The 21,618-nt window shown below is 42.1% G+C and overlaps 1 protein-coding gene across 1 annotated transcript in view; it reads left to right on the top strand.

Annotated features, from left to right (window-relative positions):
- The window catches only part of DOCK8 (dedicator of cytokinesis 8), a 226,633-nt gene that overhangs the window by 70,525 nt on the left and 134,490 nt on the right, over positions 1-21,618 (top strand). The window contains exons 5-7 of the mRNA XM_064580028.1: positions 8,943-9,066; positions 14,600-14,812; positions 19,680-19,765. Of these exons, the coding sequence (XP_064436098.1) occupies positions 8,943-9,066; positions 14,600-14,812; positions 19,680-19,765 (423 nt within the window). The remainder of the gene's footprint in view (positions 1-8,942; positions 9,067-14,599; positions 14,813-19,679; positions 19,766-21,618) is intronic.

The raw sequence follows: 21,618 nt of genomic DNA, 5'->3' as shown, positions 1-21,618 counted from the left end.
ATCATTGGTTGCCGGGGTCTGGGGGTGGGGAAAGGAATTGACTGCAAAAGGTCATTAGAGGCTTTTGAGAGTGTTGGAACTGTTCTAAATCTTGATTGTGGTGGTGGTTACACAACTGTATGCATTTGTCACAACTCACTGAAATGTCATCTAAAAAGGATGAATTGTAATTGTGCCCTAAAATCAATAGATGGAAATCTAAGATAGTTGCTGACAGTAATTAATTACTCGTTAAATGTACACTCTGTTACTTTGCTATGGTTTATTATATTATTTCATAGAATGATGGTTTCTCAGGAGCAGGAGTAAATGGATTCAAGTCCTGGCTCCCCAACTTACTTGCTGTGTGACCTAAGACAAACTATTTCTTTTGTTCCTCAATTTCCTAATCAGAAAAACAGGAATTAGAATAGTGTCTACCACATAAGTGATATTATATGCAATAAATAAATTAACATATGTAAAGTACTAAGATTTCTTGGCCTATGGTAATAGATTAGCTACCGCTTATTATATTTATTAAAGAGTATTACAGAATATGGCTCAGTTGTCCCTGCCCAGTTGACAAATAATTTCAATTAGACCTGTTAGTAAGATATTATATAAAACAGGAAAAAAAAACAAGGGACAACTCAGTGTTATTGAAGGTTTCATTTAATGATCCAGGGTAGAGTTCCCCTCATAAGCACTATAATTTCTCTATTCTTGAAATTAAGATAAAATCTGGAAAATCAGAAGGCTTTAGGGTTTATCTAGTTCCAATTCAACCTACCCAAAATATTCCTTTCAAGTGAAATGAGATCTGAAGACTTCAGAAAAAGCATTTGTATTAGCATGTCAAAGGAATGAACCAAAAACTCTATCCCATATATTTTAATGCACTGTGGGGCGGGGGGGGGGGGGGCGACTACCTTCCTCTGGAAGACCATACTTAATGAAGCCATTTCACCTTCTATGGACATGTCTCTGTCATCCATAACCATGCAGTCAAACACTGATTTAGTTAGCTCTTTTATTCCTCAATTATCTCCTTGCTGATATTACATTTCTCTGTAATATCTAAGGATAGTCTTTTATGTCCTTGCTATCTGTATAATGGCTTTGAATCCCACTTAGGGGGCAGGGGAGTAGAGTAATGACCACTTGTGTTCCCTCCCATGCTCATAATTCTATAGAGCAATTCCCACTCAAGTTCTGTAATTGAGGCTTTTAAATCAGACAAAGAGTGCTGCCTAGGAAGGATAGAGGAAAGTTCTCAAATTTCTTTTTCACTTAATAAGAAAAATTAAACTACACAAAAAAACAAAATATGTGATATCCTTTTGGGGGAAATATGTTTCCGTACTTGAAATGTTTGTGGTACTTAGAATGGAAGATGCCCTGAATGGGTTCCATTCTATCTTTCATGCCTGTACCATAAAAATGTGGTGTCATAGCTCTAAAAATAATAGTGCTTCTCTTTTGGAAATGACCCTTGATCCAATGAAGAGAATGGTGCCATGGTTGCTTGTTCATCTCATCTCATTTCTAAATATTTGATCATTTTGTTTGGATTGATGTTTGCAGGCATCTTTTGGATCACACTAAATGCTTAAGCATTATTTCCTCTGCCATTTTCTCTAAATGGACTAAAGAGTGATTCACTTACGTCATGTTTGGTGTCTTGGTGGAAAGTTGAACTCTTAAGTAATTAAACTTGTTCACATGCTATTTATTTTTGGTGTATTATCCACAGCGACAGTGAAACATTTCATGAATGTTATGAGCAACATCATAAAAGCCCTTAGACTTTGCTTTTCATCCTGAGTGATTAAGGTAATTCTGAAGGAAGGTCGTGCTCAAGGAGAGCTGGGACATCAAGGAATGGGGTATCATCTGTTTTATTACTCCATATTTTACTCCCAGTGAACTGGTAAACAATTAAAATTCAAACACATCAGTGCATATAATTCAGTTACTCCCAAAACACCATAAAAATGTCTCCCTGATCAATAATTGCTTATTATGACATGCATTTGTCGTGCTGGCTGTCAAGGTGTTTAGCTATTTGCTTTCTAAAAGTACAGAAAGCAAGCAAGGCTCATCAGCCTGTGCAGTTACAAAGAGCAATCCAGCTGTGGAAATCACTGAGCCTCTCCTGAGCTGTTACACACACACTCCCATCCCCACGAATCCACACCCCTGGAAGCCCAAGGGCCAGGGCTTTCGTGAAGCCTTCCCTGACCTGGCCAGAAGAAATGGATCCCTTCTGTGAATTTTCAAAACATGCTGTTTGTATTTCTCTTAGAAGCTCTTGTCATACTCTACACTGCATTCTTTTTTTTTTTTTTTAAGATTTTATTTATTTATTTGAAAGAGAGCACACACGAGCAAGAGAAAGTAAGAGCAGGGGGAGGGGCAGAGGGAGAAGCAGACTCCCCGCTGAGCAGGGAGCCTGACATGGGGCTCGATCCCAGGACCCTGAGATCATGACCTAAGCCGAAGGCAACACTTAACCGACTGAGCCACCCAGGCGCCCCTCTACATTGCATTCTGATTTCTTGTCTGAATGTTTCCCCTGCTAAATATGTGGTATTTCTCAATAGACTATGACTTCACTGAGGACAGGGACTCCTTTAAAGCTAGGATTCTTGTGTATTCCCTTTTACATCCTCCTTGGTGCCTTATTCTCAGGAGATACTTTATAAACCTGTGTTGAATGGGAGAATGAATGAGACTTCAACAAGCAAATATCCATATCGTGTTCCTTTAAGACAAGTGTTCTCAGATCTGTCAGACCCAACAGCGTCTTTCTGTGTAATGAATATTTTATAATGCCGCCTTTATCACCCATGAACTTTCTCATTTGTAGAAGTCAATAAAATGTCCCAACTGTTACATAAAGGAGAAATAAAAGAAGCAGAGTACATAAAATAGCAGGCATGTAAATATGCTAATGCTTGAACACAACTCCACCAGAGAACTTAGTAAAATAGCTGTTTGCAGCTGTGGGAACCATCAGTATGAATATCATGCCCCCCTCAAAAGCAGACTGCAACAGGTGTGTTGTATGGGTGACTCACATACCACAAGCAGCATTGCTGTTAGTAATCCATTTGGATTTGATGATTGTAAAATGCCCAATTCCTCATCAAATTTTCAGTTTATCTGTATCAATATTAAATCATAGTTTCCTATTTTATTCAGTAAGTTTGAATCCATCCAGTTCTGTGGTTTATTTTGATGCTCCGATTATCCTCACTTTGACCAGTGTCAATCCCTCCAACTGGCCCTTGTGTCTTTTTCACATGCCCCCAAAGAGCCATTGATCATATCTTTGCTTTTTGCCACAAGATATTCCAAGCTGATCTTACACTGTCCTTTCCTCACCCCTGGAATCAGTCATTTCTCCAAGAAGCTCTGACTCCTTTTAGGTGGAAAGTGGTACTTAGAAGCCAAGCTGGAGGTGTTGAGTGTGCTCATTTCTGTTAAGGTGTCACTCCTCCCATGTCTTCTCAGTGAACAGAGGTAGGGCGTGTGTGTGTGTGTTTGTGTGTGTGTGCATGCACACGTACTCATGGGCACTGAAAACCACAAGTTCATGTTGATACATGCAATTCCAGCATGACATCAGAGTATTCGTTCTAATTTTCTTCCTTTCCATATTTTTATCCCTTCTCAGATGGTGAAAAACCTGACTCTTACTGTCCTTAGTATGTTTGCTTACTTGATTAATCCTCTGATACGTAACCATTACCCACACTACCCCCAACCCCCACACAGTCGGCTTCCTCCTCATATTCTGGCTCTGATACTGACACCCTGCAACAGGCTTGCCCCTATTGGATGGGCACCATCCACCCTGGATGGCTGCCCTTTTTGACCTGCACTGATACTGAGTGCCAGGCCACCCCTCCATAGAGACACCCTTGGCAGACTGTTCCTTCAGGTGCATGCCCTCCTGGTCCTACCCAGAATGTCTACTCTGTTATCACCTGCCAGGCTCTTCCAGGCTTGGGGGCCCCCCCTCACACCATGTGGGTTCTGATTCTCCATGCCAGGCAGACCTTTTCTATGCATGTTCTCTTCACCCTGTTTGGCCTTCAACTTCCCATTCTGGGCTTCCTCACCTACTCCCCATCCTGCGGCATGGAGGATTACCTTGTTCTGATGTTTTTAGTGCCAAATTGTACAGGAGGGAGAGGAAGGAAAGGGAAGTGGAGGAAGGACAAGAAGAAGACGTACATGTATTGTTTTCCAGTCAGCACACAGGCTTTCAAAATGAGCAGTGTTATTCCTCATTTCACACCTGAGGAAACTGTGGCTCAGACAGGTTAAGTCACTTGCCTGTGGTCTCATAGCCAGTATGTAAGGGGGCAGCATCCGAACCCAGGCCCTGAACTCTAGAGCCAAATTCTGTCTACTCCACACTGCCTCTAAAGACTTTGGTCTTTAAAATCTGTTTGGTCTTAGGGTGCCTGGGTGGCTCAGTTGGTTGAGCATCTGACTCTTGATTTCGGCTCATGTCATAATCTCAGGGTCCTGGGATCGAGCCCCAAGTCAGGCTTCCGATTTGGCAGAAGTCTGCTTGTCTCCCTCTCCCTTTGTCCCTCCCCCAGCTTGCTCTCTCTCTTTCTCTCTAAAGTAAATAAACCTTTTTAAAAAAGAAATAAAATATGTTTGGTCTTTGGATTGTTCCCAAATATACAATAATTGTGTTTGGAGAAAAGGAATGCAGTTCTCTTGAGAAGCAATAGGTTTGTTCATTTTAAGAATAGTTTTTCTACCACTTGGCCCACTTCCGTATCTTTCTTTTGTCTGCAAAGAGGCTCAACAGGAGCATGGCTTTATTTGGCTCAGTTGCTCACGTCAGGTAGTGAGGCTGGGGTTTCTGGTGGCCAGGGGCACTCAACCAGCAGCCTTACTACCTACCAGGTGGTGGTTTCTGCCTTCTGTGGCTGGCACTTTTAAAATGAGTCATCTTTACATCCTTGCCAGTCTTATCCTCTCCCCCAGCCAGCTCTACCCCTGCTGCCACAAGAGAGCTTTGTGATAAAATGGGGAAGTAGATGCTAAATCTGGAATGAGGAAGGGGAGAGACGTTTGCTCTGGTTTCAAACACACAACCATGGAAGACATCAGTCTTAATGCTTTCCATCCCCCAAATGCTGAGGGCTGGTGCATATATGGAGTTAGAATATATATATATACACATATATATGTACATATATATACATATATGTGAAATGAAATGTGAAATGAACTTGTAATACTATTCGGTGACTCATTTTTTTAATGCCCATTTGTCAGTGTCTTTGGGGTTCTTTGAAATGTGTCTTTGAAATAACTCCAGAAAACGTTCTAACACAATGGAAGACCAAAAAAGAAAGAAAGCGTCTATTTGCATAAAATAGCAAAAGAGCAATAGCCAAATAAATTTGACTTCTTCCAGATTTAAGCATCTTCAGAAGAAAATTGATTTGAATGTTTCCAGATACAGTGTATGAACTTTTTCTCATAAAACCTTAAAGCTGGGCAAATATCCTAGAATTCACCTCATGTTTATGCGTCACCAATGAAGAAACAGAGGCACTGAGGGAAGTGATTGAAGATGATGGGGGCAGGTGCCCGGCTGTAAGGCTGTAATTGTGTGTGTGTGCGCGCACTGTTCACTTGTCAGTAAACACTCAGAAATGGGTATACTTTGGGGCGCCTGGGTGGCTCAGTCGTTAAGCGTCTGCCTTCGGCTCAGGTCATGGTCCCAGGGTCCTGGGATCGAGCCCCGCATCAGGCTCCCTGCTCCGCGGGAAGCCTGCTTCTCCTCCCACTCCCCCTGCTTGTGTTCCCTCTCTTGCTGTATCTCTCTCTGTCAAATAAATAAAATCTTTAAAAAAAAAAAAAAAGAAATGGGTATACTTTATGAGACAAGAAATAAAGCTAAGGCAGATATGGTTCTTGTTGCCAAGGCACACAAGGTCTTAAGTTAGGCTGCTTCCTGAGTTTTATTTCTGTGGCCTGAGCAGGTGGCCTTGTGAGGAGACATGTGACATTGAACCTTTAGCAGCAATACCCTTTGGAGTGTACAAGTCCCAAGAAAGGCAAAGGGCAGATGCCAAAGTGTGAAATTTGTGTTTTAATTTGTTTGTATTCGATTTTAGAATTACTTAATTAATTAATTTTAGAGGGGGGAGGGGCAGAGGAATGGGGGAAGAGAATCAAGCAGGCTCCATGTCCACGCCCAGCGCGGAGCCTGATGTGGGGCTTGATCTCACAACCTCGAGATCGTGACCTGAGCCGAAATCAAGAGTTGGATGCTTAACCAACGGAGCCACCCAGGTGCCCCTAGAATTAATTTATATTAATTAATTCCTGTGGGAATTTTCCCCCTTAAAATTGGATTCTTCATGGGGCGCCTGGGTGGCTCAGTCGGTTGGGCGTCTGCCTTCGGCTCAGGTCATGATCCCAGGGTCCTGGGATCGAGCCCCGCATCGGGCTCCCTGCTCAGAGGATAGCCTGCTTCTCCCTCTCTCTCTGCCTGCTGCTCTGCCTACTTGTGCTCTCTCTGTCAAATAAATAAATAAAATCTTTAAAAAAAAAAATTGGATTCTTCAGGAAAAACAATCACAGATTCGGTATATTGTAATTAACGACAGTAATCTTGGGACACAACTCACTATTTACCGCTATTTCAAGTTGGGTCCTTTTTCCCCAGGACATTATATCACATATAGCTTTTTCTTTGAACCCTCAGAGAGAGTCCAAAAGCTATTTTATGCACTAGAAAAGCTACCCATCCGGCACACACATGCATGTTGCTGGGGAAGTTTATATTGATGAGAATCACTTTTAAAAAGCTAACAGGGGGGCGCCTGGGTGGCTCAGTCGTTAAGCGTCTGCCTTCGGCTCAGGTCATGATCCCAGGGTACTGGGATCAAGCCCCGCATCGGGCTCCCTGCTCTGCGGGAAGCCTGCTTCTCCCTCTCCCACTCCCCCTGCTTGTGTTCCCTCTCTCACTGTATCTCTCTCTGTCAAATAAATAAAATCTTTAAAAAAATAAAAAAAAATTAAAAAAATAATAAAATAAAAAGCTAACAGGTTAAAAAAAAAAAGAAGCTAACAGATTTATGAAATCCTATGTGAGGCTCTCTCTCTCAAAGATCTCTGTTCATAGAAAATAAATATAATAGCAAATAAATTTTGCTCACACATGTATCTGCTCTTCTTAAGACTGCCATTAGCACACTTAGAGCAACTGGAACCAACATAATTTTCTTAAATATTTTAAGTAGTTATTACTTCTGGGAAATTGTTTGAAGGGGTCCCCCCAAAATACTTCTTTGCTAATTGATGTTTATGAACAATACGATATTTTAAATTTCATTTATTTTGTTGGTGTTTTAGGAATTCCAAGCCCGAGGTTATTCTGCGTATTTCTCTTGAAATCTTTTCTAAATGTTCACTCTTATTTCCTTATTCAGAGTGTACCTTACTCATTTACTTATTTTTTTCAGTTCCCCAATTTGGCCTGCTGTTCACCCAGCCCCGGGAATACAGGTTTGGGGTCAGGGCAGTACAAGTAGCCAAGAGACGCTGAAGATGATGATTTATAGCAGACGTTGACTTGAATTAGTCACCAAGCCCATCTTGTCCCTCTTCGGGGGCTATTTCTTGTCTCCTTTTCCTCAAATTGCTTGTCTTGAGAGCACAATAAAATCTAAGGACAGAGCTTTTTTCTCCCTGTAGACAACACTGGGACAGCTCCTTTTTTTTTTTCCTTTAATTAACTTAATCAACTATAATTTATTGAATACCGAGTCTGTGCATAACCCAACACTTCACCCTCCCCAAGAGTTATAAACGTGGATCATTGCTGGTAGCTCTCCCACATCTCCTGCTTTATCTACCTGCCATTTGATCTGCCTAATAAATCCTCACTCATTTCATATCCTTTTACCCACTTGCTCGGGGGTTTTTCTAATAGTGTGAGAAATCAAACCAAAAAGGCGGGTGGTTGTGCGGTTGACTTTGCAGCCTGTTCTCCAAGAAGACTTTGAGTCATAAAAACGGGGAATAGGCCCGTTGGTTTCTTGGGGCGCCTGGGTGGCTCAGATGGTTAAGCGTCTGCCTTCAGCTCAGGTCATGATCCCACGGTCCTGGGATCGAGCCCCGTCCCTGCGCCTCGGGAGGCCTGCTTCTCCCCCTCCCTCTGCCACTCCCCTTGCTTGTGTTCCCTCTCTCGCTGTGTCTCTCTCTGTCAAATAAATAAAATCTTTAAAAAAAAAAAAACAAAATGGGGAGTAGGCCCGTTGGTTTCTGCAGTTAGTACCTGACAGCCTCTATCTGTTGCCTTTTTCACGATGGTCTAATTTCTTTCTCCAGTGACAGGGCTGGCCATTATATTTTAAACCCTTTTCATAGCTACACAGTTTTGAAATCCAATTTTAGTGGCGTGCACGGAGCGGAGATTGAGACTGTTAGCAGAGATTTTTGGCCTGTCCATCACTTATTTCTATTTTTTCTTAACCATGTCCTGCCTTTCTAATTCATTGTGAAGATCACTGATGGGGACATTCAACGTTTTCCTCTATTTTTATCTTCAAATGATCTTTATTTGCAGCTCTGCCCATTGCTAGATTTATTCCAGCCTCTTAACACTAGGGTCATAGTTTTTAGCGTCAGCTTGGAGCCAAATGCCCCGCAGCTGAAATGACCACACCTCCGAAGTGGCATTTTCCCAGACCGGTCCTGCCTTTAATAATGAGCCAGCCAGGAGGCAAGTCTGTATCTGATTACAGCAGACTCTTGTATTAGGCCTGGTGCATAATGAGATGTGAGGAATTACAATCGGTCCTCTCTTTGCAAGATCTTTCAGCGCTATGTCTACTCTCAGCCATTACTTTTATTTTTAACCTAATGCGTTTGTACCTCTCTCTCTCCAAATTACGTATAACAACAAAAAAAAGAAACCAAGGAAGTTCGGAGATTTGCGGCTTTAAAAAGACTGGATCCCGAAGAGATTTTCACAAGACGCTCCAGAAACAGACATTTGAGTCAGAGTCCTTGGAGGGCCATGAACCAAGCACACAGGTATTTTCTATCAACAAACATGGTTACCAGGTTACTGGGCTGTTCTGCCCAGGGCATGTTGTTGGCGTTTTAACTAGAGAAAGGGCTAGACTCAGAGAATGTCAGAGTAGGAGGAATGCTACCATCTGACTCAGTGGGGTTTTTTGTTTTTTTTTAAACCTGTTTGTACCTACAGAAATTGGTGTTCAAATGAGAACCCACAAGTTCAATAATGAAAATAGGTAGAATCGGAGGGGGGCCCTCTCCCCATAACAGTTCCTGAGGAGACCCAGTGGTACCTCTAAGGCAGGCTGTGGAGTGAGTGAAAATCCACACTGAGGCCAGGCTGCCCAGATTCTCTTCGTGATTTTGCTACATACTAACTCTGTCGCCCCAGGCAGGATCATTAACCTCTCCAGGCTTCCTCCCCTGGAAAACAAGGGTGATAATAAAGCCATCTCATTTTATTATAACTTTTCTTTTATTTCCTTGTTCTGTTAATTTTTTTTGAGTTCGTTTTAAAAATATATGTATATAAGTAAGTTATATCATCTGTACATGACATTTCAGGATGGGAAAGGAGAAATTAGGAAATATTTACATTAAAAAGGAGTGTTGGGTATGGAGACCAGCTGGTGTAAAGGGAGTAGAGCCTTAGGAGATCTGCTTGTCCGCCATCTTGGTGAACTGTTGTGTGATCTTGGGGAAGTCATGTTACCGCCTGAGTCCACTCAATGAGAAATGATGGGCTGCACTGGTCTGTTCCAATTTTAAATCTCAGCTCTCTGACTTTGACATTAGTTTGGGTTTGAGAATATTTAAACCCTTTGGGAAAAAATGGAAGCAGCTGAGCTAACTAGGCAAAGTAATGTTTTGAATCTGGTACAATATGTTGAATGTATTTGAGTGATTGCTCTAGAAAAGGACAACGAGGGGCGCCTGGGTGGCTCAGTTGTTAAGCATCTGCCTTCGGCTCAGGTCATGATCCCAGGGTCCTGGGATTGAGCCCCACATTGGGCTCCCTGCTCCGCGGGAAGCCTGCTTCTCCCTCTCCCACTCCCCCTGCTTGTGTTCCGTCTCTCGCTGTATCTCTCTCTGTCAAATAAATAAAATCTTTAAAAAAAAAAAAAAAGAAAGAAAAGAAAAGGACAACCATGGTTAACTGGAAAGTTTGAGAACTCAGAGTTTCTGTGGAGGAATAGTTGAGCATATATACTTTGTGCATCTGTTAAAATTACACAGCCATTGAAATCTTAGAAGAGACTGTGGAAAATGTGGGAAATACTAAAATGTGAAACCAAAATCAAGAATCAAACTCTTGAATTTGGTAGGAAAGATATGCCTACAGAAATATAGAAGGTAATATCTTTGGGTACTAGAACTCTTGTATCTTCTTAAAAAGTATTCTTTTCTCAATTTTGCACAGTTTCTATAACAAGTACTTATTAATTATTCAGGGAAAGCTTTTTTTTAAAGCATTTTTTGGACTTATTTATTTTATAGAGAGAGTGAGAGAGAGAGCATGTTCATGTGAGGAAGGGAGAGGGAGAAGAAGAGACTCTCAAGCAGACTCCCCACTGAATGCAGCCCCTGACTCGGGGTTTGATCTCAAGACCCTGAGATCATGACTAGAGCTGAAACCAAGAGTAGGATGCTTAACCAACTAAGCCACCCAGGCGCCCCAAGGGAAGTGAACTGTCTTAGTCAACTTGGGCTGAATAATTGAGTACAATAGACTGGGGTAGCTAAAACGCCAGACATTTATTTCTCACAGTTCAGAAGTGGGGAGGTCCAAGATCAAGGTGTCGGCTGATTTGGTCCTGGTTTGCAGACACCTTGTTGTATTACCACACGGTGGAAACTGAGAGAGAGAGAACAAACTTTCTCATGTCTCTTTTAAGGGCACTAATTCTATTCATGAAGGCCCCACCTTCATGACCTGATCACCTCCCAAAGGCCCTACCTCCTTATAGCCCATTGGGCATTAGGATTTCAACACAAGAATTTTTCAGGGACACAAACATTCACGTTCATAACACTAGTAACATTGACAACAAATAGTAACTAACACAGGGGGTTGTTTGAGTATTAAATGAGTTAATATGTGTAAAGCATTTAGGTTGATGCCAGCTCACCCTTAGTGCCCATACATGCTAAGTAAAATAAACCAGTCACAAAAAACCAAAAATGGTATAATTCCACTTATGTGAGGTCCCTAGAGTAGTCAGGTTCCTGGAGACTGAGCATAAATTGGTGGTTGTCAGGAATTGTAGGGAGTGGGAGGAATGGAAATTATCTTGTAATGGGTACAGACTTGCAGTACTGATGGGTACCGATGAAGAGTTGTGGATGGTGGGTTGCACAACAGTGTGAATGTACTTCACACCACTGAGCTGTACTCTAAGAAATGATGAAGATGGTAAATTTTACGTTCTGTATATTTTACCACAATTAAAAATTTTTTTTCTAGAAAGCTAAGGCTCTATTCCAACTTGGTCCATTTTATAGATGGGAAAAATAAAACAGAGGGGAAGAAATTTGTCCAAGTTTTATAGGGCATCTTCTGAACTTTATAGGGCATCTATAGAGTTTTCAGCTTTCAGGTGCTCCCATTATAAGCATCTCACCATGCTGAATGGTGAATGACTGGAGAGTTTTAATGTAATACCGATTTTTCCAACAACATGGTCTCTACTGCCCAGCTGACTCCTTAATCTGAGCTCTTCGGAGGAATCAGCCGTCAGTTCCCGTGCTGAATATAGTGGGCTCCCTGAAGCATGGGATATCTGTACTCTGTAGGAGATTTTTACGGGATTTTTCATTGGTAATTTTGACTAAATTCAGCTTTTATTTTACATCATGACCTACTAAATTTTTCCTTGTCTTGGTCAGACAGAAGCCACACCAGGTATCTCAACAAAAGAAATTTAACATAGAGATTGGTTAAACAATTTTGGAGGACCGAGAGAAACAAACAGGAAAATTCAAGTCCTACAGAAATTTTAAGAGTAGGAAACAGCATGCCATGCTGGGGCTGGGGCCCAGGGCAGTGGCTCTAAAACTGAAGCTTCATTGCGATCCCTGGAGGGCTTGTTTGAACTCACAGTGCTGGACCCCACCCCAGAGTTTCTGATTCATTAGGTCGGGGTGGTGCTTGATAATTTTCTTTTCTTCTTTTTTTTTTTAAAGGTTTCATTTATTTATTTGAGAGAGAGAATGAGAGAGAGCACATGAGAGGGGGGAGGGTCAGAGGGAGAAGCACACTCCCCGCCGAGCAGGGAGCCTGATGTGGGACTCCATCCAGGGACTCCAGGATCATGACCTGAGCCCAAGGCAGTCGCTCAACCAACTGAGCCACCTAGGCGCCCGATAATTTGCTTTTCTAATTAGCATTTCCCAAGAGATGCTGAGGCTACTGGTCCCAAGACCACACTCAGGAACCACGGGTCTGGTGGGAAGAGTTTGGAGTTATCAGAACCTAGAAGCTCCAAAGAGTGGCCTTAGAGCTGGGACTCAAATCTCTCAGGAAGGGGCTGGATCTGGCTGGAGGTGGTGTCTTGGGATCTCAGAGGAAAGATCCCACCAGGTCTGGGACTCTGGACTTGGACCTCTTAGGAGGGGGGACTGTCTGGCTGGTGCTGGTACCTCCAAGGAGGTAAGAGAGGATGGTTCTGGAAGTGCCCAAACTAGCTGGAGGCTAGAGCCGATGGCCACTACCAAGGTTTGAGGAACTGCAACGAAGAGGGAGGGGCTGATCCCTTCTCCCTCCTCCAGCCATCCAGTCTCCCTATAGTGCACCCTACTGGCAGGACCCAAAAGGAGTGGTGGCAAAGCCAAAATATGACTTGCTGAGTACCAGGCCCAGCATCAGAGAGCAGAGTATAAAATTTGGAGCTGAGAGACAATAGGTAAATGACCCTCACCCCCATGAAGCACACTCATTCAGCATACTAACAGTACTCAGTTAAGTCCTCAGCTAGGTTGTGGAGCCAAGTTACGCAAATGCATGTTTTTAAGTGTTAGACTAATAGTCACCATGCAGAGATGCTCAGACAGTGAGACAACGAGCAACATCTTCCATGTCACTCCCATTCTTGGCACCTTCTGAGTGGAATGTGGAGGCCAAGTTCCCGAATTTACGTAAGTTCAATACACATATGATGCAACTCCATGGTACACATATATTCCATTAAATTAGATTATATTATACATAATACTGTATACCTTCCTTTTTCATATTAACAATACACTGTGCTGTGATCATCTTTCTCTTCCAGTGAATACATGTTTCCTTGGGTTTTCTTTAAATGGCTGTATAACATTCCGTTAGATGAAAGTTCCCAAATCTTTTAATGCTACCTCTTTGGGGAGATATTTAGACAGTTTCTGTTATTTTGTTACTACAGTGTTCCAGAGCTGCTCTTGTCCTCACAATCCTTGCTCACTTGTCCAGTTATACCCTTAGGATGAATTCTGGAGATTATATATATAGAGAGAGACATCCTTTCAAAGAAACTTGGTACATTCAATTCATTTTCCCAACGCTCTCATAAATTCTAAGCCAAAAAAAGTATCAGTAATTAAAGTACTAATATTGATTATTGCTAGCACATTTGGTTAGGTAAAATTTATGATCTAGCAGAGTAGCACTTTTATAATGTAGATGGATATCACAGGAAGGATATATTATAGAGAATTTGTATAGTAGCATGTCCATTCAGTAGAACTTTAGGATAACATTTTACCATTATTATAATAGTTCATCTATATTCTTATGAGGTATCATTGATTGTGGGTATATAGTCTTTGCCAAGTCTTTGGTTGGATTTACCATTCCCCATTACTGAAATGTTCCTAATGGAATAAAGCATCTGCTTTGTGAAAGCTTTCAGACTCTTTTTTCAAACACACTGTGACTAAAAGTGGACACTACTTGAATAGCAAATGGCTTTTCTGCTTTTTGTTCTGGCGCTTTTTCCTATAACTGTTACCAAAGAAGAGTATTCACAGCCCCACATCTCTGTCTTCAGAAGCATAATATTTAGTTTGGGAATTTATATAAGGTTTAATTTGGAAGGCTCCTCTCAGGTCATCTTATTTTCCAGTTTCAAAAGCCAGCTTCTGAAATTGAGATTAGGACTCGATTCCTATATACTCCCATCCAGACTCCTCTCTGTTAAACCTCTTCCAGTTCTGTTCTGCTTGAGCGTGAGACATGAGCGAGGTTCCCAAGAGACTTGGCTCCCAATCTCCAGAAAACAACATGCCCCAAACTAATAGGAACACAGTGCTCTTTTCAAGCCTTTCCTCAAGGACTGGGTTATCCACATCCGATGAGTAATTACCTGCTTCCAGGTGGGAAGGAGACATTTAATTTTAGGATATTCAGGCCAGGAAGCAAAGTTGTGGCTTTTGTCAAACCCCCAGTTTGCTCAGAAGCAACTTGAGGCCCGATTCTGTAATCCCACGTGGGTGCAGGGATGAGACATCGCGGATGCTTTTGTTCTCATTTTAGACCCACGATCTCTGTCACAAGATGGATCTCTTCTTGCAGGCTCGCCCCCGCCATTTAAACGTGCTGTGTGACGTGTCTGGGAAAGGGCCCCTCACTGCCTGTGGCTTCGACCTCCGCAGCCTGCAGCCTGATCAGCAGCTGGAGAACCTCCTGCAACAAGTGAGTGCCGAGGACTTCGAGAAGCAGAATGAAGAGGCCCGGAGGACCAATCGGCAGGCAGAGCTCTTTGCCCTGTACCCATCAGTGGACGAGGTGGGTGCAACCCTCTCCATGCTGGAGAATTTCAGGGAGGAAACAGAGTCTCCAGGAGAGTATTATCATTTGTCATGACCAAATAGCGCTGTCAGGATGCTTAATTGTATGATTTCTGGCCCATTCTTTTCACTTATCCAACAGGATAGCAGAGTTGGTTATTGATCAGTCCTGCCAATGAGATTGTGGTAATAACCAGGATTTTCATTGCTCTCTACAAAACACTTTCACTGATTTTGTCTCATTTAATCCTCACAACATTTCAAGGGTCTGCATGCAGTGATCTCGCTCAGTGAGTCAAACCATTCAGTTATTTGGGGGTATGTTTTGCGGATAATCCATCAAGGTGTGCGTTACTTGAACTTTGATATCCTCAAGTGTTGAGATCTTTTTAAAAATAATCTCTATGAACAACCTGAAGAGAATTGCTTTGAAAACATTCCAGTCTAAAATGACCATGGCTATGCTCTTAGTGCATCAACTTCAGGATCCTGATTGTCCCACTTCTTTATATATTGGAGCTGACCGAGAACAGTTTGATCATTTAGGCTTTGCCTTGTGGTCACTCCCTGGGGTACTTTGGATGGATGGGATGAGAAATGACCATTATTCAAGCCTGTTTAGGCTCCTCATACTTAATGGGAGGCTCTCTGTCTTTCCTCTGTCTGTCAGAATGTCTTTGCTTCTGGTTCTTGCCCAAACTGGCTACAGCAATAAGCGCTGCTGTCCAAATTTTATTGAAAGTTCAGTTGCAAGATATACGATCTAGGGAGCATTTTTGCTTAAAAGATAAGCCATCCATCCATGCCTCTACATGTTTGAAATTTAACGTTCAGATCAAGCGGGAAGACCATCAGGGAGCAGGCTTCTTAAACCTCATGAATCCCACACCCCTGGGCATTGTATCTGCTGACTTGCCCTGGGATGAGCTTACCACTGGGCAGCAGAAAGCATAGTAAGGGAGGCAGCAGTCAAGAGATGTGATATCATGTCCACTGTGCAAATATTATTGAGGACACAGACCTATTCCTCACCCAGCATCTGCCTCAATGAGGATCCAGAGGGGAATTATCTGTCAAGCCTTCGGACAGAGAAGAAGTTGCATCCACTGGGGAAATAGGAACACTTAGGAGACTATGAGCATCTTGTAATCTGCTCTCCTAAAGTCTTTACTTAGGGTCAAATTTCTGTTTGCTGCTACTAAATCACTTCTTTCTTTTTTTCTTTCTTTCTTTCTTTCTTTCTTTCTTTCTTTCTTTCTTTCTTTCTTTCTTTCTTTCCTTTCTTTCTTTCTTTCTTTCTTTCTTTCTTTCTTTCTTTCTTTCTTTCTTTCCTTTCTTTCTTTCTTTCCTTCTTTCTTTCTTTCTTTCTTTCTTTTCTTTCTTTCCTTTCTTTCTTTCTCTTTCTTTCTTTTCTTTCTTTCCTTTCTTTCCTTCCTTCCTTCCTTCCTTCCTTCCTTCCTTCCTTCCTTCCTTCCTTCCTTCCTTCCTTCCTTTCTTTCTTTCTTTCCTTCCCTCCTTCCTCCCTCCCTTCCTCCCTCCCTCCCTCCCTCCCTCCCTCCCTCCCTTCCTTCCTTCCTTTCTCCTTATATTCCAGCCCCCTTGATTTTCTCACCTATTTATTTCATTTGCAGTGGCCTCAAATCCTTTTCTGAATGAGGCAGGTTAAAAATAAATATGAATAATGTGGGCAGTGTCATCACCTCCATTCTTCAGATTGCAGAGTAAGAGTCAGGGAGGTTAAGGAACTTGTTCAAGATTCAGCAGGCAAATTAAAGTACAGAATGGGGATCCTAGCCTCTTAACCCCAAACTTTATGTTTGCCTGTTTATGTATCTACATAGGACTTCCTGGTATATTAGAGCACATAACTGAAATCCAAAGATGATATGAGCAACCACATTATATATCATAACTTTTCAGTTTCCATATAAAACTACATTTTTTTTTTTACCAGCTTTGTCAAGAAATATTAATCTGACAGATTTGACTTCCACTTACATTCCTTTTCCTCCCAGTTCCATGGTGGAGGCGCCCATAAGTAAGAAAGTGTCCCTAAGTGGATGGCAGGAGAGAGAAAACAATTAAAGGGTGAGGAGGACATGTCCGGTGAGACATCAACTCATTGAAGTCCCCCTCAGGGGATTAAGTGGGAGGGTGTCCAGTCTTGCATTGATTGCAAGAAGAATCACAGACTCTGGAAGGAACTTTGTTTTATGGTCTCCGAAACAATGCAGAAACTCGATTAGGACTGAAGGTTATAATCTAGCAAAGGTCCTAATAGGTCTGCTTTATTGAGTGGAGAGGAATGCTTTGTAATTATTGTACCAGTTATTTGCAAATTGGTATGTCTAAAATGCTGGAGGGCCCCTATACCAGCCTTTAACATTCTGAAGCTCATCCACACAGAAATTGCATTTGTCCTTGTAATTTGCACTTTCTCCAAAGATAGTCCTGTGGAAGAACAGTAAATTTCTGGCTACCTTGAGGTGATCACTCCTGCTGATTTTTTGGGGGGAACACATTAATGAAACTATTTAATATTACCACGACTTTATTTCCTGGTGAGGAGAATGAGAAGAGAGGTGAACTATTATATCCAAATTATGACTAAGCCTACAGAAGAGGTAAAATAGAACATAACCACCAAGCCTCTATGTGGTGAGTACTTTCCCCGACTCACTCTCGGTTCTGTGAAAGGCATCCTATGTGTTGGTCCCTAAAAAGATGCCACTATCCTTTAGATCACAGAAGAGTTTGCATTCAGACTCCCTAGGCTGCAAGTGACAGAACCCAAGTAAAAATCAATTAAGAAAAAAAAAAAGTGGTGGGGGGGTGAGATTTATCTGTTCACATAATGCCGTCACAGGCAAGCAGATACAGAGTTGGCCTCAGGATCCCACTGGATCAACTGATAGAAGAACATCTTTCCTACTGTCTTTGTCTTTCTCTCTCACTATCTCTCTCCCTCCCTTTCTGCCTCTGTTGCTCTCTCAATATATATATACACTCAGGAAGATAAAACAGACATCCACTTAAAACTTCATATTTGTTCTCTAGGAACTAGTTCCAATTTCAGATAATTATAAAGGCTCAAGAAAAGCATATAGATTAGAAGGGACTTAGGAAATGCATCAATATGTAAACCTTGTTTGGATCATGATTTAACAAGCTAACTGCAAAAAAAATGCAGACAGTTGGGGAAATTTGGAACTGATTAAATATTTAGTGACAATAAGAAGTTGTCTTATTGTCTTATTAAAAAGACTTATTAAAAAGTTTAATCATCATGATATTACAGCTGTGCACTTTTAAAAGTCTATCTTTTAGAGATTTACAGATGAGGTTATAGGATGTCTGGGGCTTTGCTGTGCCAAGCAATCCACTATTGAGTGGGGAGAGGTAGTAAGTGGGAATATAGGTGAAACCAGGTTGCCCACGAGTTGAACGCATTGAAACCTACGTGATGGGTAAAGGTAGTTCATTACATTTTTCTCTCTACTTTTGTGTATGTTTACATTTTCCCAATGAAAAGCTTTTAACAAAGGATCCCCAAGGTTCGAATCCAGACCAGAGAGATAGTGTTAGAAACCCATGAATGTATGTTGACTTTCTTCTCCGATGGCGGGGGGCTTCTGTTTTTGATGTGTCTACTCTGATCACCCTGCAAGTGATTTGAGCTTGCTCTGAGGGAGCTGAGTTCAGTGTGGGCATCAAGCAGTGCCTCCTCTGAAAAAAGCTCAGCCCTTCCACCGGACAGGATGGCCAGCTGACCAACACAGGATTGGGCCTTGGACAATAGAGGTTAGAGTAGAGGTGAGTTTACCACTTTGTTTCACCAATCCAGTGCAGAGTTACTGGGAAGGTGGATTCTACTGTTATTTCTAAAAATGTTACCGTTGCTATGGGGTATTTGGGGGGAGGGGGGAAGCTCCCATTATTTACAGCCCAGGAAAATATAATTAGACCTGACTCTATTCTTTGGACCCTTGTGAGCTGCAGACCACCAGAGTTCAGATAGTCCACAAGAGCAAGAATTAAAGTTGTCAGGGCTTTGCACTGTTATTTTTGCATACATGAATATAATTAAGATCCTGTGATAGTTCAGATTTGAATGTTAAAAGTTACCTTAGGGACTTGATGTTTCTCTTTAAGTCTTGAGTCCCGGTGGGGTAAAATAGAGTCCCAGATGCGGTTAAAAAAAAAAAAAAGTTGTATTTGTCATTACTAAGTCGTTACTAATGTGTCATTACTACGTTTCCTGTACTTAGAACTTCAGCAAGCTCTAGCTGGATATGTATGTATACATTCAACCTCAAACCTGTTTAAGAAAACGGTCAACTGAGAAAGACACTCTATTATAAGTATTGATGGTTTACATACAGCCTGCTGTGAGCTATTTTGACTCAGGCTTCGAGTCTGAAACTCACTATTTAATAGTAAAACCTTGGCAGGAGAAATGTTCTGAATGTGTCCCCAATTGGAGCAGTCAAAAAAAAAAAAGAAAGAAAGAAAATGAAAAAAGAGAAGCCAACAATACCAACAATAGGTATAAGATTTTGCAATGCCATCTGGTGGATGTTACTCAGTCATATTCATGTTCCCATTTCCTTCCTTCCTCCCTCTGTCTCTTTGTCTTAAATGCCTCGCTTTCCGAAAGTAGAATTTGTTTGTGGTTAAGGTTGACTTTGAAGCTTGGGATTGAATAACAAACTCTCTTATAAAAGTCAAAGTGTTATCCCTCTATTAGAACGAAGGCAAATGCAGGTTGAGCTCTGGGTGGCAGCCCTCCCTTCCCTGGACTCATTCCAGCCAGAACCCCTCATGGAAATTCACTCATGATTTCTTTACCATGTGATTAATAATAGGAGGATGCCGTGGAAATACGTCCGGTACCAGAATGTCCTAAGGAACATCTGGGCAACAGAATACTGGTCAAGGTGCTGACCCTGAAGTAAGTCTCAGCAAACATACTAACCACTGCACAGAGATTTATCTTGCCTTTTACATATAAACTGCGTCTCTATGGACAGAGCTTGAATGGGGAGGGTCTTCCAGCGCCGTTGTAACAGTGTGTGGTTGTGATGTGGTGGGAGGAGCCGAGTTTGGAGTCAGCTAGACCCAGATTCTATTTCTCCCAAGCCTCGCACAGTCCCTCCTCCGTCACAGGGAAGGCACACCGTGAAGTTAGTCACGTAAGGTAACTGAGTCAAACAGCGTAGTTACAAAAGGAACAGGGAAAGCTATGCAGGGAAAAAAACTGAAAAGCAGTGAATGGTGTACTCGAGGCCACGCTGACTAATTCATGAGAGCTGATGGTGCCTTTCTCTTCCCATCTCTGCGTCCAGTGATGTCACATCCGTCCATAGCTTGAAATTGGCCATGGTGGGATATTTACAACATAGAAATCAGAAAATGCTACATATTAGAGCTTTTGTGGGTTTTTTTCCCCCCAGAAACTGTTAACTATTGAAACACAACCTTAAATATGACTAAAACCCAGTCTCAGTGCCAGGGGACCACAGAGGACCAGAGAGCAGTGTGACTTTAGCAAACTATTTTAAGGGGGTACCCACTGCTGGCGAGGGCCAGTTCTTGCCATCCAAGGACACAAGCCCGTTTTGGCCAACTGTCTGTTTTGTTTTTGTTTTTGCTTTTTCAAGAGAAGCTGGAAATTCAGAGTTTTCTGCATGATTTCATTTTTTTTTTTTTAAGATTTTATTTATTTATTTGAGAGAGAGAGTGAGAGAGACAGAGAGCATGAGAGGGAGGAGGGTCGGAGGGAGAAGCAGACCCCCCGCTGAGCAGGGAGCCCAATGTGGGACTCGATCCCGGGACTCCAGGATCATGACCTGAGCCGAAGGCAGTCGCTTAACCTAGGCGCCCCGATTTCCTGACTTCTTAAATACCTTCTCATTTCCTTTCCATTCTACAACTGAATGCCAGCTGGATTCATCTGGTGGGCCAGCTGTTTGCCACATCTACTTTACAGCAATTATCTCCAAATTTTTTTTTTGACTGTTTACTTGTAGAGTAGGAAAAAGTCCTATGTCCTCTGTATACATGTATTAATTTTATACATGCAGATCAAAATATTATCTACATTATCAAATATACAGAAATGAGAAATTGAAATGTATGAACTAAATAAATCGGAATAAATTACCATAGCTTCTTCCAGCACACGAACAGATTGTATTGCATATCCAGTCGGGAATGTTTGCATGCCTCTCTTGCAGACTGCTACTTTCGAGAATTCTTCCAACTTCAAATCACAGACTCTTGAAAATATTCAGTTGTAAATGCCCTGTCTAGGCAACAGTACATAAGCATAATATTTTTTTTTTAAAGATTTATTTATTTATTTGAGAGAGAGAATGAGATAGAGAGCATGATGGGGGGAGGGTCAGAGAGAGAGGCAGACTCCCTGCTGAGCAGGGAGCCCGATGCGGGACTCGATCCCGGGACTCCAGGATCATGACCTGAGCTGAAGGCAGTCGCTTAACCAACTGAGCCACCCGGGCGCCCCAAGCATAATATTTTTTAATACCCCCATTAGGAGGGTCATCCATCTCTTGAAGTCAATTCATGGACCCCTCAAGCAGCACCTAGTTTGCAATCAGGGCATCTGGACTCTGAATTCAAGGCTGTATCTCAACCCTGGGATCTTCTCTGGGAGTTTGAGTTCTTACCGATAAATGACTGACATTGTTACACCAGACGGTCTCAAAGTTCCTACTTGCCCTAAACTTCTGTGATTCTAATACATAGCTTCCCCAGACCTCTCCTGAGAACACAAGGAGGCAG

The sequence above is a fragment of the Mirounga angustirostris genome, unplaced genomic scaffold (assembly GCF_029215605.1).
Source record: "Mirounga angustirostris isolate CCGP_5_RB_7025 unplaced genomic scaffold, mMirAng1.0.hap1 SCAF_15, whole genome shotgun sequence".
In the NCBI taxonomy this organism is placed as follows: Eukaryota; Metazoa; Chordata; class Mammalia; order Carnivora; family Phocidae; genus Mirounga; species Mirounga angustirostris.
Note: the sequence above shows the minus strand (reverse complement) of the source record. Positions and strands in the feature narration are given on the sequence as shown.